Source organism: Corvus cornix, chromosome Z (assembly GCF_000738735.6).
Source record: "Corvus cornix cornix isolate S_Up_H32 chromosome Z, ASM73873v5, whole genome shotgun sequence".
Taxonomy (NCBI): domain Eukaryota; kingdom Metazoa; phylum Chordata; class Aves; order Passeriformes; family Corvidae; genus Corvus; species Corvus cornix.
In genome coordinates this window covers 11398214-11413902 of record NC_046357.1, presented here as the reverse complement: position 1 = coordinate 11413902, position 15689 = coordinate 11398214, and the positions used below count along the sequence as shown (strand labels likewise).

At 36.7% G+C, this 15689-nt stretch overlaps 1 protein-coding gene across 3 annotated transcripts in view; it reads right to left on the bottom strand.

Moving 5' to 3' along the window:
- Positions 1-7885: 7885 nt before the first annotated feature.
- FYB1 (FYN binding protein 1) overlaps positions 7886-15689 on the bottom strand; it is a 61715-nt gene continuing 53911 nt past the window's right edge. For all 3 annotated transcript variants that reach the window (XM_019283338.3, XM_019283339.3, XM_010395197.2), the window contains 6 exons: positions 15084-15150; positions 13678-13783; positions 13225-13387; positions 10116-10149; positions 8932-8963; positions 7886-8817 (listed from right to left, as the gene is read on the bottom strand). In XM_019283338.3, coding sequence (XP_019138883.1) covers positions 8777-8817; positions 8932-8963; positions 10116-10149; positions 13225-13387; positions 13678-13783; positions 15084-15150 — 443 coding nt within the window. In that variant the 3' untranslated portion in view covers positions 7886-8776. The remainder of the gene's footprint in view (positions 8818-8931; positions 8964-10115; positions 10150-13224; positions 13388-13677; positions 13784-15083; positions 15151-15689) is intronic.

Here is a 15689-nt window from a genome sequence, read left to right as displayed (position 1 = left end):
ATTTAGGAGCTGTATAGACATGGTGTTTAGGGACATGATGTAGTGGTGGACTTGGCAGTGCTGGGTTAACAGTTGGACTCAATGTTCTTAGATGTCTTTTCCAACCTAAACAATTCTGTGAGTCTAAGAATCGGTCCTAGTAGATTTTTGGTTTAGAGGTTCCGCTGTTTCAGTCAAATCAAATCCAGCTCATCAGCACATTTTTAGCAGCTGGACAAATGCATAGTATCAAATTAAATTATTGGCAGCTCTGAACAACCAGTGGTCATTTTGAAGCCACACACAGGTCTTAGAGCAGACCTGCACAATGCCTGACCTGTGAGCAGCATGCATTCTCAGAGTTCCCTGTGCTTCACAACTGGCATAAAGTGGTACAAGCCTGAATGCCCCATCTCCCTCCAGATACAGAGCAGTGTGTGGGAAGATGCAGCTGCAGCCCTGGACTTGTGTGCCTATTGTGCAACAGAAGGACCTGCTAGGGAGAGGGTTGTCTGCAAGATTGAAAAGGCATCCTCTTCAGAGAATGTAGGGAAGGAAACAAAGAGAAAAAGGTGACCGTATTAGCTGCAGCTCCATCTACATAAACCAAAGTCCTTTAATGTGCCATTTTTGAGATTTTTGTTCTGTGTTCCCATAACACAGCAACAACCAGAAATAGGAAGGGTCCTTCTTCCTGCGTATAAAATCATGGGAACAGAGTCTTTTTGCTGTGGATGCCACCAGAGGATCCGAAAAAAATTCAATTCAATTCAATTTCAACCCAGAGCTGGGTTGAAAACCTAGCAGAATCTGGGGTCTTGGGAAGTACAGAGGTCTTGAAACAGAATTGCAATGTAAAAGCAGGGATATTGCATTTTACACCCATCTTCTCCCTTGGGAATCCATCTGGCTCATGGGGTCACCTGGGGAGGGCAGTGGTGACATGGATGTCCTGTAAATATGTCCTGGGAATTCTTTGAACAGTCTTGCACTGGTCTTGAGCCAAAACTGTCTGATTTAGGCAATGTGACAGCAAAGGCCATCATGGTCCAGTGCCCAGGGATGTTCCCTGGGACAGTTTTAAATGAGTGATATGGATGCAGCTGTGGGCTGCATCTGGTTATAGGCAAGGTGTGGGTTGCCAAACTGCCCAGACTGGCACAATGCAGAGAGCAAGTCAAGAGACGAGGAACTTAGTGGGTAACTACTGGGTTTAAGTGGACGCTGAATATTTTTTTTCTGAACTTTTGATCCGTATGTTAGATTTTTTGATATGATCATTTTGGTCTCAAGTTCACCAAACAGCTTGGAGAAAAAGAAATGGGCAATTTGTGCTTGCTACTACTGGGCTTGCTTTTTGGGGTGTGAATGTTCTCCTGGCTTATATGCTATTATATTCCTAATATATTTATGTGCTAACCTTTTCAAATACAATTAATTAGGTGTATTTCTACATATATTGTTATGGAAAACGAGTCCTATATTTTAAGTATCAGTAATGTAGTTGGCAAAAGTAATGTGAGCTCCCAAATACCTAACAAAATTTTTAGCTCAGTAAATTTTTTTTTTTTCTGAAATTGCTCTGATTTTGGAAAACTTCCTAATCTAAGTTAATTCACAAATATAGTACCCTTAAATAAAGAAAGAAATTAAAAGTATTAATAAAAATCAGAATTGATTGCAGTTGTTTGTAGTGTTAATATTTCTTCAGTTAATATTTCTCCCCATAATGGAAGAAATTACAAAAATGAACATACAGTGCATAGCAGAACATTAAGCAAGAACAGCAGTATCAAACTAAAGCAATAACAATCAGCAGGAAAATAACAGAATGTCAAGTGCTGCAACAAGTCTTCCTGATTAATTGGGTAGGTTGCTAACTAGATTGTTAATTAGTACAGCCTTATACTTAGGCACCCATTCATGTGAGATTTTTTCCCAGCATTCCACACTGTGTAATCCTATTGAAGCTGTGAAAAGCAACAGGTGTTTAGTTTATGTATGGTTGGCATAATAATTACACCTGAGGAAAAGGCTTTAACAAAACACAGCTGCTGTTTCTGTCCAAATAAACTCCAATAATAGTGCAGAAGCTCTATGTAAGGATAATTTATCATCAACTGATACAAAATCTATACGGCAGCAGAAATTATTTTTTGTAATCATTGTCTTTTCTTAAAAACTGAGAAGCCCATTAATATCTTCTTTAGGCGCTGGCTGACAAACCCTGGCTAACATTTTAAGAGCAATGCTGTTACACATCATGGTATACATACTGAAATATTTGTATATTGGACATTCTCAGCAGCCAGTGACTGTCATTAGAACTTGCTTGAGTCTCTTACACAGCCAGTAACAAGTAGCTTACTATGAATATGGAAGCAGAAAAAAAGGGATGGAATAGAATTTTTTTTTTTATAAAGTTTGAACTGGCAGTTTTAAGATTTAGTTATATATAGCATCCCAACTTAAGTACTGAAAAAAAGTCCCCCAAATACTCAGGGCAGAGAGAAGGTATGTTTGACCTGATTTTAAGTACTGTTGGATAAACAGCCTAGAACTCAAAATACAAGAATTATAAGTCTCCTCAGTGCCTGTTGAGTCATTAAACCTCTGCTGGTGTCACCCACAGAGTTAGGAATCTTGCACCAAAAAAAAAAAAAATAGGCATTTAAACAGAGCAGCTTTTAAAAATGGAATTAAAATGGAAGTGCCAGAGGCCGGAATGCAGGAGTAGTGAAAGAGTTTAAAAGGATGAAAAGAGAAAGGAACAAGGAAGCAGAAAAGCAAAGAACAGAATGTCAGACAGTCAAGGGAAAGAGAAATAATTATGGGAAACAGGAAGTAACTGAGTAAGAAAGAGTACAAAGAACATCTCAGGCAGTGAAAGGAGGCAATGACAACAAAAATATAAGAATTTCTTTGCATCAGTGCAGAAGAAGAAACTGGGCTTACCTGTGTGAGCTGGAAGGTGTGTGACCACATTGTCCAAGGCAGGAGAACGTGGAAGAAGCTGAGACGCAGGAGAAGGGAAGGAAGATAGGCCATGTGTCCCTTCTGTCAGCAGCAAAAATGGACGAGAGCCCCGTATTGTGTGTCTGTGTTTTGTGTACATTTTCCACCTGAAGCACACCCACACGTAAATGAAGGATCAGGCTGCTTTTCCTGCTAAGAACTTGAAAATCAGGAATCAAGCCAAAAAAAAAAAAGCAGGGAAAAAAGCCAGTGCTAATTTTTTCTTTCTTAGTCTGTCTCATGATGCCTGAGCAGTAGGATTTTGAGATATTACTGAAGTAAAGCAGATCGTATAATATTTCTTAAAACCCTTGGTATCCATCTAATTCGCATATCATTCATGTTTGTGTTGACATTTTGCATACTTCCTTTCTGCCTAATAGTGAATATTTTAAATTCAAGCAATATTTACCTGTCTGTGTGTTAAAAGATACCATTTCCAATATTCTTTGCAACAAGGCCCACAGTATAAAAAGCCTCCAGCAAGAAACTCTATACATTTATTAACATCTTCTCTCTCAAAGTGCTTTCGAAGGAGGCAAATAGAAATTATTTACTGAATTCTATGTATGTTCAGGAGTCACCTATCTAGAATGAAACACAGAGAAGGAAAACTGTGAGATCATTGTATTTTGCTGCACCGAGGGGACCGGGGGCTACCACACTGCTGCTCAGCACGAGATTACAATATGTGTTAGGTGGTGTTCTGCAGTACCATGGCTAGTCAGATTGGCACTGAAATGTTTCCCAAGTGGTTGGGGTTATGGAAACTGCTTAGGATGACCCTTCATCTGCACAACCACCTTATTTCTTAACCAGGCTAAGCAGTCAAGGTGGAAGCTTGCATGGTTATGCTGCTATCCTGAGTGAATTGCTTCTGATAAATAAGTTGGCTCTTTCAGAACTGATTTAGATGTCTCAGCCTTGGATCTACCCAGACCATATAAACATAAAGGTTTAATTCTGGTGAGAGCCATGGACATCACTCAAAACCATACCAATAAACTGCCTGTCAACATGGGAACTGCGAGATAGCAAATGATATAAAGTGTAATTATGTGGACCACTAAATCTACAATTAGTCCTCACTTTTTATTAAGTTTCAGAATATAGCCTAACCTATTATTTACATTAAATTTTATTCAGTATCCCCTATCTACTCACCTGATTATTATTGTAAACATGGTTCAAATCTGATTTCCTTTTATGACAAGGTAACCCACCTAGTTGATCAAGGGAAGCTAGTTGATATAATCGTTTTGGATTTCATCAAAGCTTTTGATACTGTCTGTCACAAGAGTGTTCCTGGACAAAATGCTCAGCTCACAGCTGGATAAACAGATCATGTGATGGGTGAGCAGCTGGCTCATGGGTCAGGCACAAAGGGTTACAGTGAATGGGCTGACATCAAACTCGTGAACTGTCACTGGTGGAATTCCACAGGGCTCCGTCCTTGGCCCTGTGCTCTTCAACATCTTCATAAATGACTTGGAGGCAGGACTGGAAGGGATACTGGCATGGGGCAACCCTGGATGTATGGACAAACTGGTGAATGAATGCTGGAAAACAGCGCTACAGGAAGGGGTCGTGGTTGATGGCAAGTTGAACATGAGTCAGCAGTGCCCTGGCAGCCAGGAGGGCCAACCCTGTCCTGGGGGCATCAGGCACAGCATCGCCAGCTGGGCAAGGGAGGGGATTGTCCTGCTCTGCTCTGAGCTGGGGCAGCCTCACCTCGAGTGCTGGGGGCAGTTTTGGGTGCCACAATGTAAGAAAGACATTCAGCTATTAGAGAGCATCATGAGGGAGGTCAAGTGTCTGGAGGGGAAACCGTGTGAGAAGTTGCTGAGGTCACTTGGTCTGTTCAGCCTGGAGAAGAGGAGACTGAGGGGAGACCTCATTGCTGTTGCAACTTCCTCGTGAGGGGAAGCAGAGGGGCAGGCACTGATCTCTTCTCTGGGATGACCAGTGACAGGACCTGAGAGAATGGCCTGAAGATGAGTCACGGGAGATTTAAATGTTAGTAAAAGGTTCTTCACCCAGAGATTGGTTTAGCACTGGAACAGGCTCCCCACGAAAGTGGTCACAGCACCAAGTCTGCCACAGTTCAAGAAGAATTTGGCGATTCTGTGATTCTGTAGTCTATTTACAGTACAAAATCTGCATGCTAATACTTTTTAAACACAAGATGTTGTCTCTCTTTTCTTTGTATTTAACCATAAGCAGAGTAAAAGAAGAGGAAGATAAAATAGTGAGAGTCCTAATCTAGGAAAATACAAAAAAAATTAATTTAGCTTTAGCGGTTTGGTTTTATATCCAGGATTAATGGATATGTGCCACAAATTGTTCTCTGTTTGTGCCTTCCTTTCATACATTAAAATGGGGATAAAATGTTTTCCTCTCTCACAAGATAAATCCATTCCTATTCAAGGGAATGTGAGATATCATTGTGATGAATGCCATGAGGAACTAATAATTCTGGGCACAGCATAAGCTCGGGAAGATTTGCACTAAATGAAGGAGTGGCTAGAAACTGAATGAGCAGGGCTGAACAACTGCTCTTTCTGTTAGTTCTCATCCAGCCCATGCACTAAATGAGGCGGGGATCCTGTGGAAAAAAATACTGAGCCATCATGTAATTATAGACTGCGCACACAGTTAACGATGAATCCACACAAGGAGTCAGAACAGAGGCTGTGCAAATACAAGCACATCTATTGACTCTCCTAGCATTTGAGTTTTTGCACTATGTGCAAAAGCTTTTCCATGTAGAATGGTCTGGGGCTGCCATACAGGAGTCATAAAGGTACCCTTTTAGGGGTCCATTAGTTTTCTCAGAAGTTGCCTTAATATATACATAAAGTATACTCACACACACACATGCACACATGCCTATGCACACATGTGTCTACAACTGTGTCTGTTGTAGAGTAATGTAAGGGTAAGAGGTGTTCTAACTCCCACAGAGAACCTACATTCCTCCCCTGAATTTCCATGCTCTTATTAAAGTACTGGTCTTTACAGTTAAGATGGATTATGCAAAGGGATCACACATAGAAGAAATTTTGTTACAACTGTGGGAGGGGTAGCCACGGGATCTGCAATTATGTGGATCGAGAATATAAACCTCTTACACAGGAATGTGCAGGAGATCAGCTGCATTCCTTCAGTCCAGAGCCTGAGGTAACAGCAGAGAAATGTTATAAAGCTACTGAATTAGAGAAGTCTTTTTTGCCCTCCCAGTTTTGGTAGCCTGTTTGCTGGGACAGCATAGAGGTACAACACAGATGAAAACCAGCTCTGTTTACCCTAACTAGGATGTTCGTGCTGAAACCTAGTTTTTATGTCAATATTTTGATGTTTTCACTGCCGAGTGTTTTAGCAGGCATAGCCAAATACTGCAGGATTATAGAATGAATTCAGAGATGGAAAAATATCAAGTGAACAACTTTCCTTTTCTTTCTTTATTTCTTTTTAAAGATACTAGAATAAATTACAGGTGAGAAACCCTTAGAATGTGGGCTGCCTAAGTATAGATTTTCCTGCCTGGAAAATTTTCTGCTTACATTTCATTTTCTGGGTAGCAATTACTAACAAATGCCACGTTGCATTTGTGCAGTCTTTGCAACAATAATAAAGTTGATTTTCACTCTGTTAGCTGATCAATGATAATTTTCAGAAGTTACTGTTCAGCTGCTGTTGTTCTACTTTGACAGAAGACAGTGTACCCACATTTCTTGTTAGAAAAAAACGTTTATTCAGAAGAAATACTTTTACTCAGAAGAAATAAAGAAAAGCATCCAGCAAATGGCATTGGTAAAAAGTAAAAAGATAAAATGCCAGTAATTTTTCAATGAGTCATACCTTACAAATTTATTTTAACACCCTGCAGCAATCACATTTTATTTGAACAAGTAATGTATAGAGTTTTAGCCATAAGTATATTTTATTTCTCTTCATGATTTAATGTATCATATGACAAATTATTCTGTATTAATACAGAATTGCAGTGCCTATACACATTAACACTAAGAACATGGAAAAACTATGTAGTTTTGTAGTTGTCTGCATGCCTACTCAGTTCTTTGGCATATCACTAATTTAATGCAGACAGCCTCTTAAATGCCACTGAAAAATAAATAGTCTATTAGCAGTGGCACAGTCAAATAGTCAGACACATCCATTGGACTTAATATGTGTGGTCATGTTTTATATTTGGGTGCTGCTGCTGATGTTTACACATAAAATTGGTATTTGTATGCCTGGATGCTGGCTGAATAGCAAATAGATAAGAGAAATAATAGAAAGTCAAGTTTGCATTTAGCTTTTCAGTATACTATCAATGATTTTACATACAGTACAAAATAGCTTATAGGCTACTATCTCTTAATTTTACGTTTGATATCCCCACTGCATTATGCCTCCTTTGAGATTTACTGTATTTTGAAGCAGCAATAAAAGACACTTTTATAAGATGGAATCTCAGCTCCACTGAAGGTGAGACCAAAAATCACTGACTTAACAAAGCCAACATTTTTTTATGTTTATAAACTAAACTTGTTATTTTGCACAATGCACCTGACTTCACTTCAGGATTATAGGAGACTCGATCATCAAAAGGAGCTGCTTACACTGATCCAGCCATACTGGTTGTTACAGGTTTTGATTAACTTGCACTACAGCAACAGATGTTCCATTTTTTGCACACACTCACCCTATTTATTAGGAGCTTACTGTAAATGTCTTTTGATTTCCAGTGACTTTTGATATATAAGGGTAAAGTGATATTTATTATTATGAGTCAACTGTTGACTTTGCTTTTATTTGCAACTTAGTCATTCAGACAACAGAATCAAAAATGAACTTGGGGAATAAATGTTGTTTCTACACTGGATAAGCATGGAAATGTTTTATTTCTGTATTCTTTCTTAGCCAAATCTAGTATTAAACTACAATACTTAGGGAAAAAAAGGCATTATCAAAATAGAGTGATAAATGTACCTATATATTTAGTCTAGAAGTAATTTCCAACAAGTTTATCATCAGTTTATAGCTTATAATACCTATATTATTATAGTGACATCTTATCTTCAAACTAAACAGAAATTAAATCTTACACTAAATGTTCTGAGTATATTTTGAGCAACACTACAGTATAGAGTAGAACACTATTCTCTAAAGTAGACTTCAAATAAATTTTAGAGAATGATATTCTATCATTAGTACAACACAGAAAAAGAGACTTTTGCAATAATGGAACATGACTCTGTATGTCAGTGTAGCTAACACTATTGCAGTTGGAATGGCAGGTCAGTGATGTATTGTCTTCTCTGATGCCCACTTTTGATTTCTTGTTTTCACAACAGGATGTTATCACCATTTTTTTTTTCAGAATACTGTCCTACCCAGAGTGGCAGTTTAATAAGTGAAACATATAGTAAAACCTGTTGCCAGGGATTTTTGTCCTTAGTACCCTTCACAGATATGAACTGGCCTCTTTGGGAATAGATAAAGAAGTGTTTCTACATGCACTGTCAGAAATGTGGAAAGGAAGTGAAAAATCATAATCCTTACTTTAGCTCATATTCCCTAAATTTTAAATGCTCAGATAAATGGCAATACAAATTTTTACAAAGCACTGGAGGATAAAAGGCTGAAATCCTAGAAAAAGGTTAATTGTAATTTAAAAGAGAAACCAATTAACTTGCAATCAGTGTTCATGACTCTTCTTGCTTTCACAAGTGGGATTCCAAACTAGAGTTTGATCTTCAATGAAATTGTTACTTCAAGAGAATTCAGCATCAGAGTCATTATCATAGATGCAATCTGAAATGGAAATAAAATACAAAAATATTAATATTGTGTAGTACTCAACACAAAGATAAAGTTATTTATTGTAATTGAATATAACTAAAGTATTGTTTGAAATGTTCAACATACCGTCACCAATATCATCATAAATGTCTCCATCACTGTAATTTAAAAAAGACAAATAATATATTTAAAAATTGAGACATCAGATACTTATTAGTGTTTGCATGCAAATACAAAATACAGTAGCAGTATGGTGCAGGCAATCTATCAAATAATCAACTTGCTAATTAGGAAAATATAACCTTTGTGGTAACAGAACAATGTTGAGCAAGATGGTCAGGTCAAAGTATTTTCAGGGAAGGGTTGACCTGGATATATTTCTTTCAAACATGAAAGGGTTGCTTTATTAAAAGTCTGCTTTATTTATCACATTTTTACATAGATATTCTCATGAAGTTATTTCCATAACGAAGTTAAATACCTAATTTTTTTTTTAAATGATCACCAGGAAAATTGAATGAAAAAACCCAGTCAATATGCCCTTGAAATTCTTTTTGTTTCTGTACTCAGCAATTACATAAGAGTTTTGGAGGTGCAGCTTTTTAGGTAATGAATTTAGGTAACATCTATAAAAGATACATGCTCCTTGAATAGGAATTTCCAAATATGTCACTTAGATGGATGGACAGGCCCCCAGAAGATAATAAGACTGTTTATATATATAATTCAAATATTTGTGTAAGTGTTAAATGCCTCTAAATTCTAAATGTGACAATTCTAAAAGTGAGATCTGATTTGATATTTAAGGGTCTAATATAAAGAGCCTCTTGAAGGAAATGGAGAGGCTTTGTTTGACAAGAGTTTTGTATTAGAACCAAAATGCTGATCTTCATGCATTTGGAGCAACACTGAGCCAAATCTCTGTCCCACTAAGACTGAAATACAAATAAACCTAAAGAAAATTTGGTCTATTTTAAACATTTGAAAAAGGCATCGGTACACCTAATTACATTAACTTGCTGTTCAGTAATAGAGTCGAGTACCAATAATGCTTAATTTATGTGATTTTTCATAGTTTAAATTTACAGTTTCAGAGTTTATGGCTAAGCAATGAGGAATGAAGCTCTGGCAAGTTTCCTGCATGGATGTATGTGATTAATTTTTGACAAATTGTAACTCCATAAAAATAACTCAATTTGCAAGTTTAGAATGACAGACTGAAATAATTATATTTCACTTTTTTTACCAGACCATTTAGAACAAAATTAACTGTTACAACGAATTTTTCAAAAAGATCACTTTATACTTACTTCTGAACTAAATTTCTTCTCAGAACATAGCCATCTGTAGAAGTGAAATATATATGTATTTAAGTTAAATTGAAATACTCTTGATTACCTCTGTTCCTAGCACTAGTGAAATGCAGTTTTTCTCTTTTACATACATCAGACAGAAAGACATAATAGATGGAAAACAATGTACAATGGACATATAGTTGATGAAGATTCTGCTGCGTGCAATGTTTTGGTTATTCTTATTTGCCTACTTAAATAGTAATAGAGGTTATGCAAGATTAGGTTTTCATCTTATGTATCAGTTTCCTGCTTGCATGAGATGGGTGTGAAACAACAGTTTCAAAAACTATAGTTCAATTCACAATATAGGACAAAAATGCAGTATAATAATAACGTAATAATATTTGCAGTAATAATAAGTAACAGAAATATTTAAAGTTTCCTACAGGGACAAAAATTTATTTCAAGATGTGTAGACCAATTAAATACTATTAACTTTAACTGTTTAAAATTTTTAACTGTAACCTTAATAAGACCAATAATGGAAATAATAATGGAAATACATTAGAAAAGCTACTGACTAGTGTATTATTCTATTACTCTGCTGCATTACTAATGAAATCAGATAAAGGTACACTTTTTTTTAAATGTACGTAATTTCTATAAAAAATTACTTCCTGTCTTTGGTGAAAGATATCTACTGAAATACTTGTCAGTTGGTATAATGAATACAAAGAAAGAGAGAGCCATAGCAGTAATAATATGTTTGTAGGTAAACATTAGTAAGCTGGTACAAAATTAGGACAGTTCTAAAGAATAAATGTGATCTTGTCTTGTATTTGAAATTACTATGTAAATTTCCTTCTTTTAATCTTTAGGAGTATCTGTTCAGGATATCTTAGCTCAGTTGTCTTTCCTCTTTATTTTCTGGAATAAAGACATGGAAATTTTTTTTTTTTTTTTTTTTAAAGATATTGTCTTTTCAGAATTCTCTTTAGGGCAGTCCAATAATTTCCATGACTCTTGAAGTCTCCAGGGAATAATTTTAAATCCTTTGGCTAATCTAAAGTACTCTGTTTGTTCATATAATTTTCTCACGTGAAATACATGAAAGCAAAGTTTCTTTGCTCATGGCATACGAACAGTGTTCTTGCAAGTCATGTGACAGTGCTTCTACCACTGCAAAGCACTATCTAGCCCTTAAATACGTGGGAGATACAGCCCATGCTGGTCTCACACTCTTTCAGATTTACTAATCCAAAGTTACATGTCCAAAGTTTCAGTTTCTAAGTAATTTATTAGTTTTTATACAGAAGAAGCCAGCAGGTCAGCACACTCCATGTTGCTTACTTAGCAACCATTGAAAGCTGTAACGCATTGTGATAGCTGCTCACTGACGGTGTAAAGGAAGCTCAGAGAGGTCAAAACTTAAACTTTGGGCCACTGAAGTCCAATTATGTCCTACTGATTAAGCAAAATCTATGAAGCTATATTGAAAGCTTTTGTGTATTTCAAAATGTGTGTGTTCAGACCAAGAAGGAATTTGAGATGGTAGATGAAAATCAGTTCCTTGTTTCACTTTTGACATTTCAAATAATTTCATAACATTTAAGATAAACCATAGCAGAATATGTTCGTAAGATCATCAGCCCTTGCTTAAAAAGGTGAGAACCCATTGAAATATAATTTGTAGGTTTTTTAACTGTTGTTAGAGGCTTGAAACTATGGAAGTGCTTCATAAGTTAATGATTAAATCAAAGGATTCATTTGCAAGAAAATAACAAAATCGTCTTTAATTGGGGATTTTCAGTCTACCTGGCCTTCAGAAGGTAAAATCATAGCTTTAAGATCTGAGGAACTAGAACAACTAGAGTAAATAAACAAAACTGTCATGCACTGAACTAAAGTAGGATTCAAACTTTGCTAACTAATGTGAAAATTGACTGGGATCTATTCAGAAGTTTTCAGGGAGGATATTTTTATTTGTTTTGCTCTTTTATGCATAGCAAAGCAGTAGCTCCTGTCATTATTTGAAAGGCTTTGAAGACTATGAGAGGAAAACATGAACTACTTTCTACTTTATTATTAGCTTGATTCAAAAAATGCAGCTTTGAAAGCTGTTTTTTTTGGGAAGTGGCTCTACCAATGCAATCCATATTTTGAAAAACATATGTGTTGTTATGCAAGAAATTCTTCCTAACCCTGCAGTCTTGCCAGGAAGAAGGCTGTACTCCTGGACTGTAACAGTTGAGTACAGGAGGAAAAAAATAAAAGGAAGGTGGCTGAATCCCCTTCAGAGGTTTATAGCATTGGACTGTCTTCAACATAGGTCAGAGGCAAAAAGTAAAGGTGAGCAGGAGGATGCTGCTACTTTGAAAGTAGGCTGTTCCAGCACAAAGTGAATTTTCACTAGGAGACTTGAAAAGTATTGTAACAGAAGCTCACTAAGAAATTGAAACCATAAGGAGATGGTTTTGGACTTCTCCAAAAATTCAAAAATTTCTGCCAGTGCAAACTGTGGCCAAGGATTTCAAAGAAACACTGAAAGGCCTTGTGCAGCTCCCAGAACAAGCAGACAAACCAGCAAGGACATATGCCTTGGATTAGCTGGGAGCTGGGGGGAAGACGCCTAAGCAATGTTCCCCCCAGCCTGTTGAAAAGATTAAACTGTATCTCTTGCAATCCAAAGTAAGAATATTGTTACTGATTTTCTCTTGGCTGCAGTTGATGGGCTAGTGCTATCCAGAGGTGCAGCAAGGGTTTTACTTTTACTAGACTCAGTGGGCTAGCATAGCTACACTCCTTTTGGCGAAGCAGGGGAGACAGAAGCAACAAAAGCATCTGCTGATCCTAGCTGCAAAGAAAAAGTTCACAGAACAAAATTGTTCTTTTTTTTCTCATATTTAGTATATCTTGTCCATTGGAAGTGTTTGGATTTTTTTTAAGGCAACCCAGTCTTAAAACATGCTAATAAGGTAACAACAATCTGCCTCTTGTCAACCACCAGGCAAAGATAACCCACCCAGATAAACCATGGGTAAACCAGGGAAGAGAGGTTTTACACATCCTACTCAACCATTCACTGACAATTTGATATGTACTACAGTTTTTTAATAAAACTTACATTTTCCTTCTTCATTCCTGCAAAGGACCTTAGTATCATCTGTACTTTCAATAATGTCAAGAGATTCCCCTGGCTTAATTTGTAAGTCTTTATATCCCCATCTTTTCTGAGACAAATCCTGAACTGTGGTTGTAGAGTAAAGAACTTTTATTTCACCGTCAAACTGAAAAGGAGAGAGAGAGAGAAAAAAAGAAACCATGATTAAAACCCATTACCATTTTTCCATTAATATATTCCCATTTATTACTAAATTTTTGAAAATTAACAAATATCCTACAGTATGTGTATGTGCCCATGCTTGCCACTTGGACTTAGAGATGCTCAGATCACTGTTTTTACAAGTAGTAATACTTCACCTTTCAAAAGCAAGTTATGGGGAACAAATTAGATGGCACCATACAGATACTTTGTTTTTATATTTTATGTGAACAAAACACTTTGAACAAAACTTACTTTGAACTTTTTTCTGAACTCTTTCTCTTCTTTTTCCATCTTCTTGAGCTTTTGTACGTATTTTTCATCTGACTTAGGTTTTCCAAAGCTTCCTGATTTTGATGAACTAAACCAAGAGGTTACAGATAAAACAAAATTAGCAACACATCTAAGGCATTGGCATGCTTTCTGATAATTTTGGTGAAAATGCATGTGCCTTCATGTGTCTTTATCAGGTTTTTGTTGCTCTGAAAACCTAATATTGAGAATACAATACACATTTGACTTCAAAATAAATACAATGTTGGGATTGTCTTTCCTACTTTTCTCTGATATTAGTATATCTATCACATAAGTGAATGTTGAAAATTAATTTTAAATATCTTTCTGTGATGACGCTTTAGAATCTCTCAGTAAGGAGCAGTTTTTATGAAGACTGTGTATCTTTGGGCAACAAGCTGAATAACATGTCACAATGTGGAGGCAGCTGGAAAATCTTAGCCCTGTGTGTGCTAGTCCTATGTGCCTGTAGACCTTGGTGCACCAGGGAATCTGCATAACATGACCTATTTCAAGTTCCACTGTTTTTTGCACATCCTTGATAGCACTGACTTTTGCCAAAGAACGAGGAAGGGTTTCATGCCCTAACTGCCCTTTCTGGTGATGCACCTGGGAATGTAAAATCTGACTCTACTTTTTGATCCTAGCTGATTGCGGAAGGATGACAGTTTCATTGATGATGAATGTATGTGTTTGTATGACCTACCCTAGATTTAGGTTAGAAGGACCGCATAATTTCCTCTAGATACACAGTCCAAAGAGCTCTCTCTGGTTTTATGTTTCCAGACTACATTATTGTAGTGCACTGTCACTCCACCTGAGCAGAGTAAGCGACAACAGGGTGTGACATGTCGCAGTCATCCTCACAGATGCAACTATGCTCATAACACTGTGCTCCAGAGATGACCCTGATTTTCTGGTTCAGATAAAAGTCTTTCAAGCTGAATCTTACACCTCCAAATATGTTTCATTCTTTAAACACAGGCACTGCCTCCTTTTCTCTTAAAATACTGCAGCAGCTGACATACAGTATCTATCCTAAGAGATCCCAAATTTTGATAGAAAAAGAACTAAAATCTACAATTGAGTTTTTAGGCCTTGTATAACTTTCTACCTCTTGTCCATCAGGGACTGAATTTGTTGGCATGCGAAACATGCTTAATTATTCTAGAGTCTAATTATTATTTCAGTCTATAATGGAGGAAAGAGCATTCAACTGCCATTATCAGCAGTAGGTTTATGAGAACTACAAAACCTGACACCACCAAATAAATCAGGTATGAGTAGCAATCTGCCTCTGTTACATACTTTAAAAACGTCTCTCAGTGTATTAGATTTCTAATCAGGGAGGTAATATTTTCACTTGCCTGGGATCAGGTGGTGGAGGAGGGAAGTCTGAAGAATCTACGTCATCATAAACATTGTCTCCATAATCTGAAACAATGGTGTTTAAAAGAATGAAACATTATTACGTGAAAACTGAGAAGTGAATACATTGTGTTACAATGTATGGTATTTTAGCTAAGTGGACGAGACATTATGGCAAGTACTGTAGCCATTTACTGTCTATAGTAACTCTGGGTTCTGTGATTTGCACAACCTGCACAACACTACCCAATCTTTTCAGATTAAGATTCTTTATTAATAATAACAACAGGTATTCACTGAAATTCTCATCTGAAGCTGGAGCAAGTTTTAACACATGAGATAGCTTTTTACTTTCATTTTAATAATCCAATTCCTATTGTATTGCACCAAAGTACATTTTTTGAGTTTGATTTTAAGGTACATTCAATAACTTCTATAGCACCCTGGTCAGTGTAACATTGCTTAGAAGTGGAGATGGATCATGTGTATGTTAGTTTTTAGGCTGTCTTGTAATGCCAAAGCAGTGAAGAGAATTCTTAGCCCAAGAATATTCCTTGAATCACATTCAGCATATTTGTAGAGGGGAAGAAATTGTTCAACTCATC